The sequence below is a fragment of the Pocillopora verrucosa genome, chromosome 11, assembly GCF_036669915.1.
Source record: "Pocillopora verrucosa isolate sample1 chromosome 11, ASM3666991v2, whole genome shotgun sequence".
NCBI lineage: Eukaryota > Metazoa > Cnidaria > Anthozoa > Scleractinia > Pocilloporidae > Pocillopora > Pocillopora verrucosa.
In genome coordinates, this window is record NC_089322.1 from 9,155,138 (window position 1) to 9,174,838 (window position 19,701).

The 19,701-nt window shown below is 37.2% G+C and overlaps 2 protein-coding genes and 1 pseudogene across 2 annotated transcripts in view; 2 read left to right on the forward strand and 1 right to left on the reverse strand.

The window, feature by feature from the left end:
* Window positions 1-1,794: 1,794 nt before the first annotated feature.
* Window positions 1,795-2,535, forward strand: LOC131783608 (uncharacterized). The gene has a single exon (XM_059100366.1). It carries the CDS (start codon window positions 1,795-1,797, stop codon window positions 2,533-2,535), a length of 741 nt encoding a protein of 246 aa, XP_058956349.1.
* A 436-nt stretch (window positions 2,536-2,971) lies between these two features.
* On the reverse strand, window positions 2,972-4,039 carry LOC136284141 (uncharacterized; annotated as a pseudogene).
* Window positions 4,040-11,639: 7,600 nt separating this feature from the next.
* LOC131783609 (uncharacterized) overlaps window positions 11,640-19,701 on the forward strand; it is a 46,319-nt gene continuing 38,257 nt past the window's right edge. Inside the window, 3 exon segments of the mRNA XM_066174138.1 lie at window positions 11,640-11,746; window positions 12,944-13,439; window positions 14,379-14,541. Of these exon segments, the coding sequence (XP_066030235.1) occupies window positions 12,972-13,439; window positions 14,379-14,541 (631 nt within the window). The 5' untranslated portion in view covers window positions 11,640-11,746; window positions 12,944-12,971.

A 19,701-nucleotide genomic window follows, 5' to 3' on the forward strand; every position in this document is an offset into this window, starting at 1 on the left:
AGCAAAATATATATCATGTCTGTCGCATTAAGGCATCGAGGTTGCATGTCTTATTAACCGTTCAGTTGCGTATTTCGTTTACAGAGTTGGCAGATTTACTTTCGCTCATCCACCGACATTTCAAATATATCACCTTCTTCTTAACACCTGTATTTTCAGTATCAGTTTTATAATACCAGCTCAGTAAAGGCTACAAAGAAAGCGAGAAGACTGTCTTCTCTTGATTGAAAGTCAATATTTCAGTCAGTCATTGATCAAGTTACAAACTACTCGGTTCGCACTGATCGGTGAGTTGTTAACAATTTTTCAAGGAAGTGGAGATAGATATCCACTACTTTTACCAACACTGATGTGAATAATTAATTAGTATATACTACACAGAAACCAAATTTAATTAATATCAGTCGAAAGACCAAAAAATGATGGAAAATTAAACTCTTGACGTGCAATTTTGTCTCTTCGGCTACAGAGGTGGATCTGGCGTTAGACAGAGCCGGAATCCGTTGTCCTAATGGATTTGGACCCCTCTAGATTTGGTCCACGAGAACAAGATAACATATTGATGTTATCTTGTTCTCAACGTCCCGTCACAACTTAGGATTTCGTTAACCTGAGCGAAAGCGTTAAACTCTGAAATAAAATTGAACTGTATAACATGATAACGTTTGATTTTTGCAATATTAGGGACCTTACGATCCGACAACGGCGGCGGCGACGTGGGACTTTTTTACTTCCGGTTACGTACTGCGCATGAGTAGATTTCTGAGACGGCGGTGTCCCTTCACGCGCGGACGTCTAGAAGCCTTGTTTGACGTTGTGCGAAAACGTGGAAATTAAAACCCAACTATGGCAAAGGAATCAAGGTAAAAACGAGACTTTGCGACTAAATTTAAAGAATACTAGTTTGTTTGAAATATCCGAAACGAACAGAGCGTGGAGTCTTTAGTATACGACCACAAACTGAATGGAGAGAGATTTGACTTATTTTGCTTTGTATTTGTTTGTGATTGTACTTCACTCGCTATCACTGAGCTTTCTTATCACTTACTTTCCAACTTTTTTCTCGATCAAAAAAAGAGAACAATTAAGCTTAATTTTATTTTGGGTTTACTAGGAAATAGTAGAGAGATTTTGTCGGCAGCGGTACTAGATGCGACCGATGCAAAGTGTATAAATACTTTCATTGAGCTAATTTTCATTTATAATCGTAGATTAACCTTATTTTATAAGGAACTCACTGGCTGGGTTGAACAGTTATATCGACGAATACCGATACCGCAAATATTGCTTTATTTATAACTGAATCAAAAACAAATACAAAACAGAGACGTTCACATAATTTCCACTGTTTCCTAATTAAATAAGAATTATTTTACAAAATCCAAACTTTATTGATTGCCCAATATTTTGCTCCAAATGCTACACATTTTTTAGTAATTCATGACTGTTTTCATTTGAAAGCGTCCTTCCAACCTTAATTGCATGTTTCCCTCATTCGGAAGGCAAAGGATAGCCATCATGTATTCTCATGATCATTTCTTTATCTGTCAACAAGTTCAGCTAATTTATTGGAGGACTAAAGACAACAAAGATATTGTCTAATATTATGATGATCTAGTTAATACCACCCAAAGCAAGTTATGTTATTTGTTTTAAAAATTTTGATCATGATTAGGACCAAGTGCTAGTAAATCCCAGATACAATGATAATTTTATTGTTAGCAAATTTTGCTGATATACTGATAGTTCTTCCTCATGAAGTAATTTTTGTTGCACTGCACTTTCAGTCAATCAATGAAATGGAATGAAGAACACGAATTGCTTATGTTGAGGGAATTGATGCTTTTGCAGCCATGGCTGCACAAGAAAGGAACTAGTGAGAGAGGAGATGATTGGGAAAAGCTGGCAGTATCCTTAAATGCTATTCCTTATCCCCAATTCCGTGTTACTCAACGGTCTGTTCGTGACCACTATTCAACAATGGAAAAGAGAAGAAGGAAAAAAGTCAGGGAAGAAGACAGAGCCTCAGGTATTGCCTCTGAAGAGGACAAGGAACTAGATCAACTGTTAGATGAAACAATTGAACTCTTTGATGAGTCTGACAAAATCACAGATCAAACAAAACAAAAGCAGGAAGAAGAAGCAAAGAAAGCAGAGGAAATGCGGAAGAGATCATTGGAAACTTTTAAAGATAGTGCCAAAAGGAATGCCGATGAACAGCAAGGAGCAAGACCGAAAAAGGGTAGAGCTAGTGGTGCAAGCACTCTGGCTTACCTGAAGGATAGGGCAGAAGTAGAAGCTACTTTAAAACGTGATGAATTGGAGATAAAAAGGCAAGAGTTAGCACTGCAAGCAAAGGAGCAGGAAGAAAGACAACAGCAATTTGATATGATGAACAAGCAAACTAGAGATACCCAGCAGCTTCAGCAGCAGCAAATGCAGCAGTTTATGCAAATGAATGCAAACATGATGCAACAGCACCAACAACAAACCCTTGCACTTATGGAACTAATGAAAAAGTTTGCTGGGAAGTGATGCTGGTCAATCTCTGCAAGAGGTCATTTAAATGCACAAAGAGTTCACATTTTTATTAACTTGAACATTTTCAAGGAAGTTAAAAATTAAAGATTTATAATAATAATTACTTGTTTACATATATAGTTGTAAAGGAAATGTTGCTTAATTTTGCCAACCTTTGAAAGTCGCCGAATTGATGTTATGCCAGTATCAAAACTGGGGCCGAGCCTTTATCAAGGCAATAGGGCTTATCCAACTATAGAATTGCATTACTCTCTGTAAACATGCTCACCATTATTTGTTCTCATTTAACAGTTTGTTTTGGTGGCATTTATTTCACTTTAATTCCAATATGTTAGCCTTTCTCGATTGTATAATTTTTTTTTATTAAAAAGCAGTTCAATTTTCGAAAGGAAAAGTGTTATGTAACTTTTGTAAAACCTGTTTGGCAGACTTAGTGAAAATAATCCCCAATTTCTGGGGGAGAAACATCAAAGTAGTCTGATGTGGTGGATCCGTAACAACAAACACGAGGATTGTGAAGAAGGGCACATGTCACATACATTTTGCCAACAGCACTTAAAATTATTTTCAAGTTTTTTTTGAAGTCCAGAAATTTAAAATAATTTATTATCTCACCAAAAATCCATTCAACAGAAACTCTGACTTCACTCATAGATCCATTCCATGCAGACTGTATGGGAGTTAGTCCAGCCCCTCGAAAAGGTCCTTGCAGATGTAGTCGAAGAGGATATGCCGGATCTCCATAAATACATAGGGGGTTCCCATTTGCGTCCACTGAAAATCGTTGCAATTGGTTTAACACTCCAGATCTAGCTAACATCCCACTGTCATGTCTCTTTCCCTCGACAGGCCCAAACAGGTTGGCAACAAGGCCACTGGGTGCTGCGATAGATTGAAACTTTATAGCATGGACTTTTTTGTGACCATTGTATAAGCACTTTTGGTTTTGTCCTGGTCGGCATATGGGCCTCACAGTACCGTAAACAAACCCCCAACAGTTTTCAAGAGCAGCTCCCCTATTGTGAACTGCAACAGCAAACTCCTCTAAATGATCGGGTCTTAACCAATCCTGGTTCAAATCAGTGAGAAGTCGGTTCCATGTTTGATACATCTTGTTCATAACAGCATTTGAGATCATACACAATTGTGGTTCTGGCCTTCCAAATCTGGGTATCATGTCTACGTATCTTCAGGGATAGGCAAATCTTTTAAGAAAAATGCACAATGCCTCAACCATGTCGACATTTACACCATTGTAGCAAACGATCCGATCCGGTAAAGTAAACACCTCTGCCAAGTTGTAAATGTCATTCTTGTAAAATCTAAACTCAGTTTTACATTCATCATCGGTCATCTTGTCGAGATCGAAACACTCGTAGTTAGTGTACGGTAAATTCGGATTTTTAGGCTTGTGTAAATCGTAGAGAAGCACGAATTCTTCAGCGTTAATCAAACGGGAAGCATGTGCCAGGAGAATAGTGTCACGGAACTTTGGCATGGCTTTCTAAAAAACTTTCGTTGACTAAAACACGATAAACATCAATGACCGTCGTCAACGTTCTCGCTCGTAAAATTCGTAATCTCAATTTTGGCGGGAACGCCAACACGACGTGGCCCCGCTCGACCCAGACTTCTCACGTTGCCGTCACCGTCGCCGTTGTCGGATCGTAAGGTCCCTATTATCGTAAAAAAGGTGTGAAACATCAAATGATGGACATGCTAACAATGATTGTGAAACGGGTGAAAACTTTAATTATTTTGACTTTAGTGGAATCCCGATTGCTCGGGCCCTCGATTTGTTCACAAACTGTATCATCGGTTAAGAATATATGAAAGTCATATATTTGAACTGCGGATAAAGACGTGAATGAAAGTGATCCTCGCAGAAATGTGCACTACTTCAGGCCTGATTTGAACCATGTCCTCTGCGATACCGGTGCAGCGCTCTACCAACTGAGCTAACAAGCCAACTGGGAGCTGGTCATGATGTTGGTACTAAATAAACCCGTGAAGTGATGAAATAAACGGTTAAGAACATATGAAAGTCATATATTTGAACTGCGGATAAAGACGTCAATGAAAGTGATCCTCGCAGTAATGTGCGCTACTTAGGCGGTAGTGAAAATAATATTTGACTCAACCTGACGCGTAAACAAGGTGGGACTGATAAATAGTATCTGTGCTGAAATAATTTCGCAACGATCAGAATGAAGATTACTTTTTCAGCATTTTATTTGCCTTTGGTCGGTCAATTCACTTTTGCATTCAATTTTTAGGTTATTATCGTTGTTTTCTGTTTCGGGTTTTAAAACATTTGCAAATGGGCATATAATTCAGTTAAACAGAGGCCATCAATGCGCAGGCTGGTAAACCGGACTTTACAGACAAATTTATCTGTTTGATATTTGTTTCATTAATGTTGTTGGCCTATATTCAGTCTGTCCAATGATTTATTTGCGATGGCTTCGTTTCTAATTTTTCTATCGAGTCCTAACTCTTCTTTAGCAGTGTGTAAAATACTCGTCGCCCTGTAGCGTTGAGGGTACTGATGTTTCCTATCTCGCTCGCTTGCTTAGCTCCTCCAACTTTGCGTATTTCATTCGCAAAGTTGGAAGGGTTACTTTCGCTGATTTACTAGCATTTTAAAGTTTCACTTTCTTGTTAAAATATTCCTTCAGAGCTTTTGTTAAAGCAATCGCGAGATCGCAAATTGGAGTAATTTTTGGTCAGTTATTTCTAGGAAACGAGTCTCAAAATCGCATCTCTGACACATATGTCCGCGCGTTTATACTTGATTAAGCCATTCATCTCAATTCAGCATGCGCTTTATCATCTAAAAAAGAGTATTTTGATGGCACTGTCTTAGATCTTTATATTTTGGGTGAAATTTACTGAAGTAATGGTACCTTTGAAAAGAGTGGATTATCTTCAGTTTTCTAAGAATCCTTAAGCAAATATGTAAAATGTGTGTCATTCTTGAGTGTCGAGGTTGCATGTTTGCCTAACTCGCTCACTTGCGTATTTCGTGCACAAAGTTGTCTGAGTTACTTTTGCTGATCCACCGTCTTTTTAAAAATTCACTTTCTTGTAAACGTGTTTTTTTGTACCTTGCTTTAGCGCTCGAGGGATCGCTAATCAAAGTAATATTCCCCCCTTCTTTTCAGACAGTGATTTCTGGGAAACGAACCTTTAACTCTTTGCCATCTTCTTTCAAAAGTGCGCGACGTACCCTTAACATAAATGAGCATATGAGAGTTCAAGACAACGTTTATTCGGAAGTCGGATACATTTCGGGATCTTGACAACCGCCGGACCGCTTAATATGGTGTCGCGTGGGACAAGTTCGATTATTGTGTTACTAGCGTCACACCATGAGATGGTCAAAGGCTGTTTGGCACTACGTACCCTTCAAATGATCAGTTGATCATTAACTTTAAAAGCGTCAGCCGCAGCATTAAAAAGAAACGATACAGAGAGGCACGATTCGTGAAATTATAAACCAGCGTAAGGCGTGATTTGCCTCATCAATAACCCTGTAATAAACGTGAATCGTGAATTTTGTCTTCCATTTTCTAGAACTGAAGATTTCAATGAAACTTTGGGCACAAGTACAGAGATTTGAATATTTCTTCACTACACACATGAAGCTCTGGCCTGCGTGATACATTTATTTTTTGTGTCCACTACTTTAGAAAGTAGAGGACACTATAGTCACTGAGGCCTTTCAAAGTGGTCGAAGTAGCCCAATCTACAAGAATAAAGGAATTACCTTTGATTTGCTTATTATGATTAGCTGATATAAGCAGGGTTTCTGTTTGTGCCCTAACTCATTCACCTCTTTACTGTTTCTTGTTTCACTCCTCCCTCTCCCCCAACCCTCTTCCGCCATCCAAATCTTCAAACATCTGGACCACTTTTCATTTATTTAGACCCATACAAAAGTTTATATTCAATTGATGATTGTAATTCCACTGGGAATTATTTGTGAGGTTTTGAAATCTTCAATACCATATTCAAAATACCACTCAATGGAGTTTACATAGTGGTTATACTTTCTCTGATCAACTCAAATATTACACTTAACTTGCGGCTAGCGAACGCACCGGAGAATTCGAGAAAGTTATGTAAACCCGAAACGCAATCGAGGATTTACGTAACTTTCTAAAATTTCTTCCAGCTTCCCAACTTCAACGAGCTTAGTTTATGTGAACATGGAAAAGGCCTCTGATGTTCAAATATCATACATTTCGTCCTATTTCTAATAAACAATATTTAACAAATAGATTCCAGATTGCCGTGCGTCTGTTCACTAATAGATCACAGGACGTCAAAATGTAGGAAGAACAAAAAAGTGGCACATGAGGCGCAGCCGAGTGGAATCGGTCGACTTTTCTAAGCAAATTTCTTTCTAAAGAAAAATTTACTGCCTGACGACTGAATTCCACGTTAACTTTCACGCGAAAAACAGATGTCGAGAGAAATTTAACTTGGAATTCACACGTCAGGCAGTGAATTTTTCTTGAATCGCATAGCTAAGCCACCGAATAATTGGGCGAAACCAAACCTTTTGCATTTTTGTGAGCTGCACCAGCCTGCAAACCATGGAAACTCTTTCAAAGTCAGCTGTCAAGAACCAATGAATGAGACGCAAGATTTTTAAACCACTTTTATTTCAACATCTCGAACCTCGTGGAGAAAGCAGTGCCTCACATTTTGCAATCTGCAGCAAAAAAACTGAAAGTATATAGTACAGAGTTATTTAAGACAAATCTTTTCATCGAATGAAAATTCTTTCATTCGATGCTACAATACAACTTAGCAAAATATACAACCAACAATCAATAACTGAAATGTTCAAGCTAAAGGAAAATTATAAGTGTTCCGACATTTAAACAAGATCTACAAAAAACCGTTAAGTGTTGTATGGTTATAAATATATGTTATTCGCCAGCCGGGAGGTCCCTATCAAGAAAAACTGTGCTCGAGGTCTTGAGTACCGCCCGAGGTGGTACTCAAGACAGATCGTACAGTTTTTCCCAGAACGGACCGACCTAAACTGGTGATTGATATATATATATATATATTTTTTTTTTTTTTTTTTAATTTTTTTTTTTAACTTAAGGAAATTCTTTCTGAAAGAACCCGAATGATTTAAGGCTGTAACTACGGCAAGATCTTCGATAAACTGAACAATTTTTGAGCGAGTGAAAACACCCTTGTATACTTTTGAAAAAAACAACGAAGCTAGTTTGGCGAGGACTCACGACAATGTTTTCTTCAAAAATGTCAACGATCTTACGGAAAGTATTATTCACTCTTATCGACGATTAATTCATGTACGAAGATTTACCTCTGTTCATTAAGTAAACGGCGAGGGAAGTAATTGTAAGTAAATTCAATTTTTTTATTTTTTTTATTTAAAAGTTATGAGAGTTTGCTTGTTTGTTTGCTGCAATGGCTTGTGTAAATCTGGTCTTTCCTCCACAAAAACTAAATTTAAATCGCGCTAAGAACCAATCAAATTGCAGGATTCGTTACCGTGCCCTCTGAGAACAAAATGAACGACTGTATTCAAAATATGATGATTAAGAATGAAATTTCTGAGTAAACTTTTACGAAGAATAGCTAAAAATAGATTTTTCGAGGTCACAGTTATCTACTGCCGGTGGACATGGACACTCCAGAAAGTACCTTCGTAAACCATTTCGTTAAGTTTGTAATGTTCCTGGTTAATATTCTTTATCTTTATTTTCTTTTGTCTTTTGCATTATTTCTATAATCAAAGTAAGAAGCTGCGGTGCCTTGAAATTGCGTCGATAGTAATTTGTTTGCGGTGTTTTTCCTTGAACCAAAACTGCAGACGGCTTACGGATATGAACTTGAACCTTTTTTAGTGTTTTTTTGAAACTATATTGTCCTTAAAAGAGACCAGTTCGTCGTCTGTATAGGTTACTGTGGTTTGGTTTTCCGGAATAGATGCTTGACTATTTTCGGCATTGATAACTGTTTGGTTTTCTTTCGCGATACTTGTTTGGTTTTCCTCGGAAAGAACTGTCGTTTGGCTTTCTTCCCTCGTCTCTGCCATTTTGCTTTTTTCTTCAATGTGTTTTCTCGTACTTTTGAGTGTCAAATTTTCTAAAAAATCTTAAACTTCCGGTCAAAATCTGGCAGACATTCATTTTCTGTAAATTTGTTCATTTCCAAGGTGATATTTTTCGTAGCACGAGTTGCATTTTTGTTTTCACGATAGCAACAATTTTTCTCGCGACCCACGTCAACGACATTCCTTCATGCACGAGTGCAATTCGGCGTAAATACCCTCTCTTCGACAGCCAATCAGACCGCGAGTTTACTTTTAGCTATGCGATTCCCTAATAAGGTTCAAAGTCCTTTTAGGAAATTTTATTAACATTTCTTACTTCCGGGTGTGTTGATAAGAAAATGCCTGACTTTCCGTTGGTCCTTCTTCCATGGCCGCACTACACAACACTCCTCGACACAGCCGTCAAAGTAAATCCTTGTTAGAATGGTTAAAATAATCTGGTTGGTGTGTCAAATCATCAAAGTTCACAAACCATCCAACTCACCATCGCGAGGAATGCCGCGACACATCCGGGACTCCTTCAAACTTAACGACGGTAAATTTGAAACTGAAATGGCAGAGCGCGCACTACACAATAGAGAAATGGACTGAAAATCATCAGAAGGGTGCATGTTTTTCTTGTTTTCGCTAAAATCACTTTTAACTAACCACGTTTACCATACGGTTTTCAAAGAAGAGGGATTATAGAGGCCCCTTGTACCTTTCCTGTTGCTTTAGGACGTCTAGAAGACATATCAAAATGGGTATAAAAACTCGCTTCTTTACACATTGCTAGTGTGAAAAACAGTACTTTACCTACAAATGGACGAAATTTTGTGAGAGGGAAAAAACTTTTTAAAGTTATTTTAACTTGATTGTTCGGGAAACCTTATGGAAATTTTTGGAAGATTGCATATAATGGAAGGCATAGCAAAGCGTGATTTTCTAGAAATGTCGCTCATTAGCAGACTGAAATAGTCGCCGAGCCGAATTTAACACTTTTACCTTAAGTTTTTTAGTGTGATACATATTCTGAAAAAGAATTGTTTCACGGTGAAATCCGGCCGAATTGAAGCTCACGAAAACACGCGAGTTTTTCACTGACTCACTGTTCTCATGGGTATACCCTTCAATCGAGCTGTATTGTCTTAACTTGGAGTCGTTTACAATCGTTTCTTTGAACTTTGGCTCATTTTACCAAACCAAAATTATCCTTCAAGCTCAATAGAATATCAGTTCAACTGATGCGGACATCATAAAATATATCTGAAGACGAAAACATTTCCTATCCTCGAAAATCCGTTCAAAACATCAGAAGCATCAACGAAGGTCTTTAGCTGCTTGAAAAATACTGCTGTCTAGCATGCGTGTTCATCGCTTTGTATGCTATGACAACATCGTCCCTTTGCTTCAGACCCCGTCAATCCTGCCAATCCCAGGGACTGGTTCCTAAATCCCATTGAATAAATTCTTCGACAGCCAGTGCTGAAGAGATTTAATAAAGGGAAGGGCTGGAAAATAAACTAATTGGAGCTCTGCTTTTAAGCATCGCTAATCTGTATAATACTCTTCTTAGCCCTGTGCGTAAGAGACATTTGGAGTAAAGACGATAGGAACCAATTAAGTGTCCCTTTGTTGTCTGGTCCCGCTCCGCACCCCTCCTCCCCTATTACTTAACCTAGGACATCTGAAATGCCGTCGACGATCGATGATCGTAAGTTACTGTTCCCTGTTGTGTTCAAGTTAGTTTCAATCTCTCATTTACTAGTTGGTCTGACTTTATTCGGGCTTTACCAGTTAGACCGAGGTGCAGCTCGAGACAAAGATTCATCTTATTTGGGTCTCTTCAAGCGCAGATATGTTTTTTTTATTATTATTTTTCAGCTCTTCTATCAATTAAAACATATTACGGTGTCAGTTGTCGATCACTCTTCCACTTTTATGCTAAAACAAAATACCTTAATACTGCGTAAAATTTCGTTTTCGAGTTATAAAGGAGATTATGTTAGAAAATAAATATTTTTTGACGCCCTTGATATCCGACCACAGGAAGTCGAAATTCAAACAGTGAGCCTCCGTAAATATGCAGTTTTGTTTACGTTGTGCAATGGATGAAAGATAAGGATTTGCATGGAAATGAGCAGTTGCAATCTTAACCTTCTCTATGATCTGGACTATTTTATGATGGGGACAAATTTACCTCGCTCAAGTAGTTGTTCTTTTGTACCGTGCCAATTTCTTGGGCTGATTTTGGGCAGTTTAGCTGGGTTTTAGTTCATTTGCTTTGCCCTTTACATAATCCTATAATCCTTTCCGAGACACGTCTGTGAGCAATGCCAACAAAACGAATTCACTAGCAGCAAAACGCTGTAAATTTGCTCCAGACACCCCGATCACCCCGAAATTCTACTGTATCACGGGGGATGATGGTAATTAACGTTCGTGTTCCTAGTTCAAGGGTCGTGCTCAATGAAATGAAATTAACTGCCTTCAACTCCAGCCTAATGGTTTGCTGAGAGCCTTCGGATGAGGCTTCACACGGATCCTGCGGTACCCAAACCGTTAGAGCTTTCAAATTATGGTTCAAATATTAACTCTAAGGGCAGCTCACAGCTGATTGCTCCGTTTGACATTATATAGTATTACCCTTATTCTGTGAATATCGCCGCAATTAAAGTTGGACGTCAATGACGGTTACACATATTTCTTTTTTAAAGTATCCTACTTTGTACTCGAAAGCGAACTTTCAAACAATGTTTAGGTATTTTTTTTTTAATAGTTTATCTCATTACTTTTCTTTTGCAAAATAAATTTGGGTTCCGCCGGTTTCACAGGTTCCGCGGTCTCCTGATCCACAATTTGGTAGCATTCATGTTTTTCACCTCTTAGCACCCATACAATGAAAATATTATCTATGTCTGCCGAAATTAATTAAATAGACCATTTTGACCTCGTGCTCCATAACGCATGTAGGGATTATTTGCTATATATATCTGATACCTAGCACACGCTATCACACTCACGTTACAGAGTGAACCATGTAAGTCGATGGAGTTTTGAGTGCCCTTCAAACAACATGCTTAAACATCTATTCCTCCCATCATCATATTGGTAAAGAGAGAGGTAAGTTTTTAATTTCATATTGACACCAAACACAGTTACTTTATCCCATAGTTTTGTAGCCTTGAACTCACTGAGTAATGCCTTGAATAGTGTTTAAGCCGCACAGAACAGTGGTTGAGAAAACGAAAGTGATGTGCGACCTAAACCAACCTTGGTAAGTCTATTGTCCCACAAGAACATGATTAGATTTTATTAAGGCATCTAAAATCTATTCCAAGATGATGGCTGCACTTAAGCGTCAACAAGAGACAAATTTCGGTGCTGTTGAGTTGTTAGCTTCCTGTTGACGCGGACCGCATAAGTAATAATTGCGGTTGGTGATGGAACTTTGTCAGCAGGTTGGAATTCATGCCGAGCCTGCAAAATGTTACAAACAAATCGTTTAAAGCGGCATGGGAAAAATCAGGTCTCTTTGAATAAGTATGTAAACGAATTTTATCAAGGATACCTTGACCGGTAAACCACAGCAAAGAGTCAACTATTTTTAGGATTTAGATGACAAATTTCGAGTGTGTCACGAAGCCGGTGACATCTTAAACTGTTGCTCGAGGCTTAAATGCTCTTTGTAGTATGAGTGAAACTTTATAACCTGCTAAAGACGAAGTAGTTCGCGGCGATTTCGAAGAATTGCAATAGCTTAGCACTTTCAAATGCTATGGGGGGGGGGGGGATATATGCCCTCGCAGTCGTTTTCTCTTGACGAGCTTTCCGCCGGAAAAAAAAAACCTTTATGCAAATTAGCTGGCTTAGTACATTCTTCAGCATTTTGTGGAAAAGGATTATTTTACTTGATTCCTTCCAAATCCAGTTACCAAATTTCAAATAATATTTCTCGTCTTAAAATCTGCGTTGCTGCGTGAATCTAGCCTCTTATACCTGATGCTTGAGCTTTGTATCGCGTTATGTTACCTATTGTATTCGTAAATACTGGAGTGTTTTATAATCCAACCGGCCAAATCTCGTTTCATTCAAGGATTTATCCTCGAGAGTAGAAAGCCATGCTATCAAAGCAAGTTTTTTTGTCACGTAGAATGTATATATATACCTTTTTTTCTTGAACACCTAAATTAAGATCTTATTTTTCATTGACACAAAAACATCACATTCGAACGTTTATCAACAGCTAGTTGTGAACGCAGCGTCTGTTTTTTCGTGGGTTGAACTTTCAGATAACCAAGTACTTCTCGATCTTTTTAGGCTTCAAAAGACAAAGATAGTTAACAGAATGGCAAAGTGTCCGTCAGCGGTGGTATGGCGAGTTCTTCTTGTGCTGGGCATGAACTGTATCATACAAGGCTTACTTGTTACTGGCACAAGTCTCGAGGGTGATATTATTGTCGATACAAACCTTACCTTAAATGCAACACCTTACTTGGTGTCAAAAGACCTCGTTGTAGCCGAAAATGCCACCCTAACCATACAGCCGGGAGTCCAACTGCACTTTGATCGTGGGGTGGCTTTGAGAATCAAAGGTTGCCTGCAAGCTATGGGAAACTTTCGTAATCGAGTTGTTTTCACCAAAATGAAGAGGAACAACTCACAATATCTGGACGATTTGAAAGTCACATCTCCTTACCATAATGGAATTCGTCTTCACAACGGAAGCAGGTATACAGTTGGCCGACTGGAAATCTTCATAAATGGACAGTGGGGAACTGTATGCAATGAAGGTTGGCAAATGGAGAATGCTCAGGTATTTCAAATGGATTTTATATGCACCTTTTAGGTTAAACAATTATTCGGTCTTTGTTAAAAAAGATGAATAAGTCTTTCTAGATTTGGAATGTGGAAGAAACAGGCCTTTCACACGCGAAATGTGCTTCCTTTATACGTAGTGAATTATTTGACATGTGCTATTTCATGAAGCTTGATTTTTCATTATTTAGTTTGTTAAGTATGCTTTAGTCATTCTTTTATATTCGGCTTGTAGTTATTATGTGAATTCGAAGTCTGAAGTTATTTAAGTTTAAGCAATTGCGATTAGTTTCCCAACGAGGTTGTCTTGTTCAACCTCCAAGTGGACGTGCTTCGTTTACTGACCTTGTTTTGGACCCAAACGAAAATCTTTGTTTTGGCTAAAGCGTTCTGAGGTTTATTCGGTCTGTTTATCGGAAGCATTAAGTACGTTTCGTGCAAAAGTGTTTGGGTTAGTGTTCTGAAATTAATATTTAATCTCTCAAGATCAGCCAGCTAACATTTACATTATTAACATTTGTTTCGTTGAAATCCCTTGCTACATGAAAGACAAATTGCCTACATGCAGCTTGTGTATGAAGTGTGAGAGGGAAACAAGTTTGATTAATTTTTGATTTGTATATTCATGCAGAGAAATTATAGAAACCCTGACTTTGCTCCTGTCTGAGTTAAGGAATGCTATGATAGTTAATACTCAAAGTGCACCTTTTACAAACTGAAAAATATGAATTGAAAACCAAAATTTCGATTAAAATCTGACGGGAAGACAAGAAACACAGGGTTGAGATCGGTAGTTATCGAAAGATAGGCTCAAGAAGACCTTTTCCTACTTTTAAGTTTCATTCAGGTTGTTACAGGAGAGTAAGAAGCATGCAAACTAAAAGAGATTATCGCACAAACATTGCTAATAAAGTATTTATTTTCTTATGAATTACAGGTTGCTTGCAGACAGTTGGGTTTTCTGGGAGCCAAACGATATTACACTCACGGTGGAGGTAATGGAGCCATTTGGCTCTCTCGAGTGGACTGCCAAGGAACCACGCATGAAACTACAAGTCTGTTGCAATGCAGGCACAGTGGGATTGGGAGACACTCTTGCGGTAAGTGGTACATGAAATAATCTTAAGATTGATGTTTTCATTGTAAAATTTATACTTTATCTCTGCTATTTTGGTAAAAAGCATTTAGAAATATTGTCAAACGTTCAGAGTACAAAGTATTTTGAAGCAAGACATTTACATACATGATGATATTGATATCATAATCTGTTTTCAAAAATCAGTGGTGTTTTGGCAACTCAGGTCAAGCACGTATATTTAGTTCTGAGCGCATTGCAAAATGCCCATGTCGATAATCAAAACTTGATACTCGAAATTTCCGGCGGCTGAATTAAAAAAAAAAAAAAACCTTTTCGTTCATGCTAATATGTGAAAGTATGCGTACAGGTATCCGTGCCCAGAAATTTTAATATCAAAAATACAAAAATGATTTAAGCCAAAGACGTTGCAATTTCGTGTATTCCATTCCTCATTCCTGTTGCAAGATAAAGTGAATCCCTTTCATGCAGATCAGAATCCCCATACCTCACGATCCGTCCAGATAAATAAGACAAAGGGTCGAGTTACGCTTAGAAAAGTACATCATCTTAATGATGGGTGAAACTTGACGGGAAAGCTCATTTCCTGAAGCCTGGTGCCTCTTGTATACAAGAGCAGGAAATCCAGTATCATAATTGTGATAAGGGATAAGATAAGATTGCATCCGTTCCCGATGTTGCATTTTCAACTCTTAAATTTCTTCTTGGTTTGACATATTTATAACACCATCTACAATCTTTTTGCTCTTGTTTCATCTGCAACATTTTCAATCTTTTTTTTAAATATATATTGTATTTGTTGTATTTAAATTTAATGCATCATATTTCCGTTTTGTTGAATTGATGCTTTGTTATTAAATCACCAGGATTTACACAAGATTTTTGACCAAATTTTCATGAGAACTTGCCACAAGATTGAAACTATTAATAAATTCTATTCGATAGTATGAAACTCATATATATCTCAGTATTAGATGCTTTAACATACATTTCAATATCTTTAAACTTACAAATTTCTTGCATGATAAAACGAAAATCATAACCACGCAGGCTATAAAAAACAATCGGTATTTTTATCGTTAAATTTCTAATTCAAGTTTCAATTAACAAGAGCTAGACCTCTTTACAATCCTTTAAAATTACAATGATCTCTGTCTTCATCTTTTGACCTATGATGAAGCATACATAGCAAATATTTGTCTTTTCATAAGATATTTTATGTTTTTCTGTCATTATAATCTCAATGTTTTGTCTGTTTTTTGTAAATCTTGATAAGAGTTTTCTCTTCGAATTGCCTCTGTTAATTGGTAAGTAGCATTTTCTTCTCTTTAAATCTTGACTTTTTTATGTATTTATCATCTTGCCCACAAACAACTTTATTCCCATAACTATCTATTTTGTGTTTTTGAGTTTCATATACATGGCTCATAGTTTCATCTTTGTGTTGCACTTCACGTGGTATAATAATGCTCTCAAAATCTGTATAAATAGCAAAAAGTGCAATCGGCTTCTTCTGATAACTCTTAAAGTCAACAAAATTAGTTTTTGCGGTTAGTTAATAGCTTGTTTCCCATTAATCTCAATACAAGCAAGTTTATATTTATCACGTATTTCTTGTGCAGTGAAGTAATGAAGACAAAACATATAAAAAAATCTCTCACCATACTGTTTTGATTGTTTATAATTAAATCTATTAAAATCGTTAATATCAATATAATGACTGTTGCCTTGATAATCGGATATAAGCAATTGTTTCATTTCACTTTCAAACTGGCATTGATAAATATAAATAGGAAACACTTTTATTTTTATAACCAAGTACATCAATTGTTATATCATCATTTTTCTTTCTATTTTATTCATTCGACTAATTGTTACTAGAAAAGTATTGTCTGTATAATCAAGTTCACCTCCTTTCTTTGTGGATCCTTTGGTATTTCTTTTTTATAAACATTCTATAAATGATTATAATAAAAACAATTATAATAATTTTTAATAATCATAAGACCTATCATTGGATTCTTGAGTTCAATAAGCAAATCAATGTAAGATGAGCCTCTGTCGATCGTTTTGATTGGTTGATATTAAACTAAATCAAATAACTGATAATTAATTTACATTTTAATCCGACCAGAATATTTAATGAAAAATTCACATCCTTTTTCTGTTAAAAGGTAAGATGTTTCTGTTAAGAATCCCTTAACCATTTCCATTAAATTTATTTGTGATTAAATCAATTATATCGCCATTAGCACGTGTGAATTCATTTAATAAAATTAAATTAATTTTAAAAAAATTCATTTTATTAAATCAATAACACTAACCTTTTGTCTTTATAATATCTTTTAAGGCACTTTCATCTATTTCAATGACTCTTTTCAATTCTTGTTAGGTTTTTCTTCAGTTTCAACAGCTTCATCTGCTTTATCAACTGTAATATCAGCAAATGCAAATTAACTCAAAAAGTATTATTTCCTTTTTTCTGTTTCTTCTCCTATTCTTTTAGATTGTTCTACAGTAAAATGTTCTGTATGAAAATTTGAAACAATTTGTCTTGGCAAAGGTATTTGCTTTTTAAAGAAATTTTTGCTCTCTAGAAATATAAATGTTTTTCTAGAAATATAATTTCCTTGAAAGAAAGACTTGAAAATTTGACTTTTACCGGGCACAAGCGTCGCAGAAAAGTTTTGTCGTATCACTGGCTGCAGCACTGTTTGCGATTGAAGCCGCTGCGAGACAGAAGTGCTTGAACATACTGTCGACAGGAGGGTTGAAATTGACATTTGCTGACTTTCCCCCAATGAACTGTAGTTATTGATGAACTGAAGATTCTTATGGCTGATCATCTGGACAATTTCTATTGGAAAAACATCGCTGTCTCGCAGTCTTTGCACAAGTATTTTCTTTGCACCATGGCTGGTGATTCGCTTATCTATTCCAAGACCAGCTGCCTTCGCAAAGTCTTACCTGAAGGTATTTAGGTTGTTCGCTCCCATAGGTTGAAGCTTAAACCATTTCGCACTTGATAAGGCTGACTTTTCTTTGCTATGATCGTTTACCGTTGAGTAGAATGGCGACCCATCGACGAGAGTTTCCTTTGGCCGTTTAGTCATGTACAATTTGTATGATGAAATGGGATTTCCCTCATCGGACACTGAAAGGTTTTCGTACATTCGTGGCTTGATTTGTCTTCTGTTTAGTAGATTATCGCCAGGTCTTATTTTTGTTTCTCTTTCAGTTGAGTAATCGAGATATCGTTTGCCAGGACAGCCGGTTTTGAGGACAACATCTCCTTAACTAAGGTTGCGTTGCTCTTTCCCTCCTCTTATTCCGAAGTGTAAACAGTTGTTGAACCGCAGTATGTTAATGAGTGCTTGAGGCAGATGAATTCCCATGACTTCCTTCTTGAAAAGTAGATCGATCTCGTTTTGGTCGAGACTAGCGGCCTCTCGTGGTTTGTTTCCTTTGCTAAGCCTTCTCAGCTGTTTCTGTTTTGACTTCAATGCATCTCATGTTATTGCGAACGGTTGACCCATGATTAATGAGTCGCCGTTTTTTGTCAGATGGCGTTCAACCGAAGTAATAAATCCTCTACGAGTTGTTGCTTCATACTCTTTGCCAGACTTTTTCCGCACGGATAACAGAAATCCGCTCAGGAAGGTATCCAATTCGGCCGGTGGCAAGTTTTCGATTTTCTTTCTCCGTCGCGAGAAACGCCAAAAGCAACGTCAAGTCCCCTTCGGTTTGCAAGAAATTTTTCTACGTCTGTATCTGTATGCAAAACGAATTTTTCAGCCATAGTTCGTGCAAATCTCAGAAACAAACAACTTTGGATTGGAAATAAAATAAATAAATAAATAAACGCCCTGCGATGCTTTGCCATTCATCAATCAACCAGAGCGAGTGGTGCCAAAGGCGAGTGACGTGTCAGCAGCTGATTGGCTATATCAACACAAGAGAAAAAATACGATATTTTTTCACGCGCATCGTTACGGCTTTTCTCAGGGCCAGAAATATATTTTTATTTGCCGGCTGGGAGGTCCGTCTGGTGAAAAACTGTGACCGAGGCCTTGAAAACGCCGCCCAAGGCCGTAGGCCGAGGGCAGCATTTTCAAGGCCGAGGTCACAGTTTTTCGTCATATGGACCAACTCTTAGCCGTTAAATAACATAATTAGTATTTTTTTAACTTAACGAAATTTATTCCGAAAGAACCCGAATGATATAGGGCTGTAAATACGACAAGATCTTCCATAAACTGAACAGTTTTTGAGCGAGTAAATGGTAGCTAAAATAGAGGTGATGCATTTTCGTTTGGGTAAAGGTAAAGGTGGTTTAAAAGGCTTCCAAACAAACTTTGAAACATTATTATACAAGTATGTCACAATCTGACAGTTGTCAATTAGAGAGCGCGTAAGAAAAGAAAAAAGCGCATGTACATTTTTGAAAAATAACGAACCTAGTTTGGCAAGGACTGTCACCACAAAATTTTCTTCAAAAACAGTCAATGATCTTACGGAAAGTATTATTTACGCTCATCGACGATGAAATTATGTACCAAGATTTACCTTTGTTCATTAAGTAATCGGCGAGGAAAGTAATTGTAAGTAAATTCAATTTTTTTTGTTTTGAAGTTGTGAGAGTTTGCTCGTTTGTTTGCTACAACGGCGTGTGAAAATCTGGTCTTTCCTCCACAAAAACTAAATTCGGATGATACACTCCAACGAGACACAAGGGGATTTAATGCCACCTTTTCTCATGGAATTCCTCAAGTTTCTGTTGAGCAATTTACGGTACAAATGTCCAAATTGAACGGACTTGAAAAGACTCACCGAGAGCGTATATTTGTTGTAGAACTGAAATTAAAACTTCGCTCGCCTTTTCACTAAGAACAAATTGTTTGAGAAAATTCAGATATTAAATGAATGAAAGTTCCATCAATTAGTTCAACTTTAACCAAATATCCCACGTTTTGAATTTCTAGGTACTTTTTGTGAGCGATTAAAATTAATTACAGATGGCTTTTAGACCGCCTGTCAAGCAACGTAATGACACTATTGCTTATACAAAAAAGTCATTCTGAAACGAAAATTTTTTTAGTCAACCAAAGTGACTCGGGAGAGCAAAAAGAGAGGATTAATAAGTTATTTATCGGCTTGAGGTAGT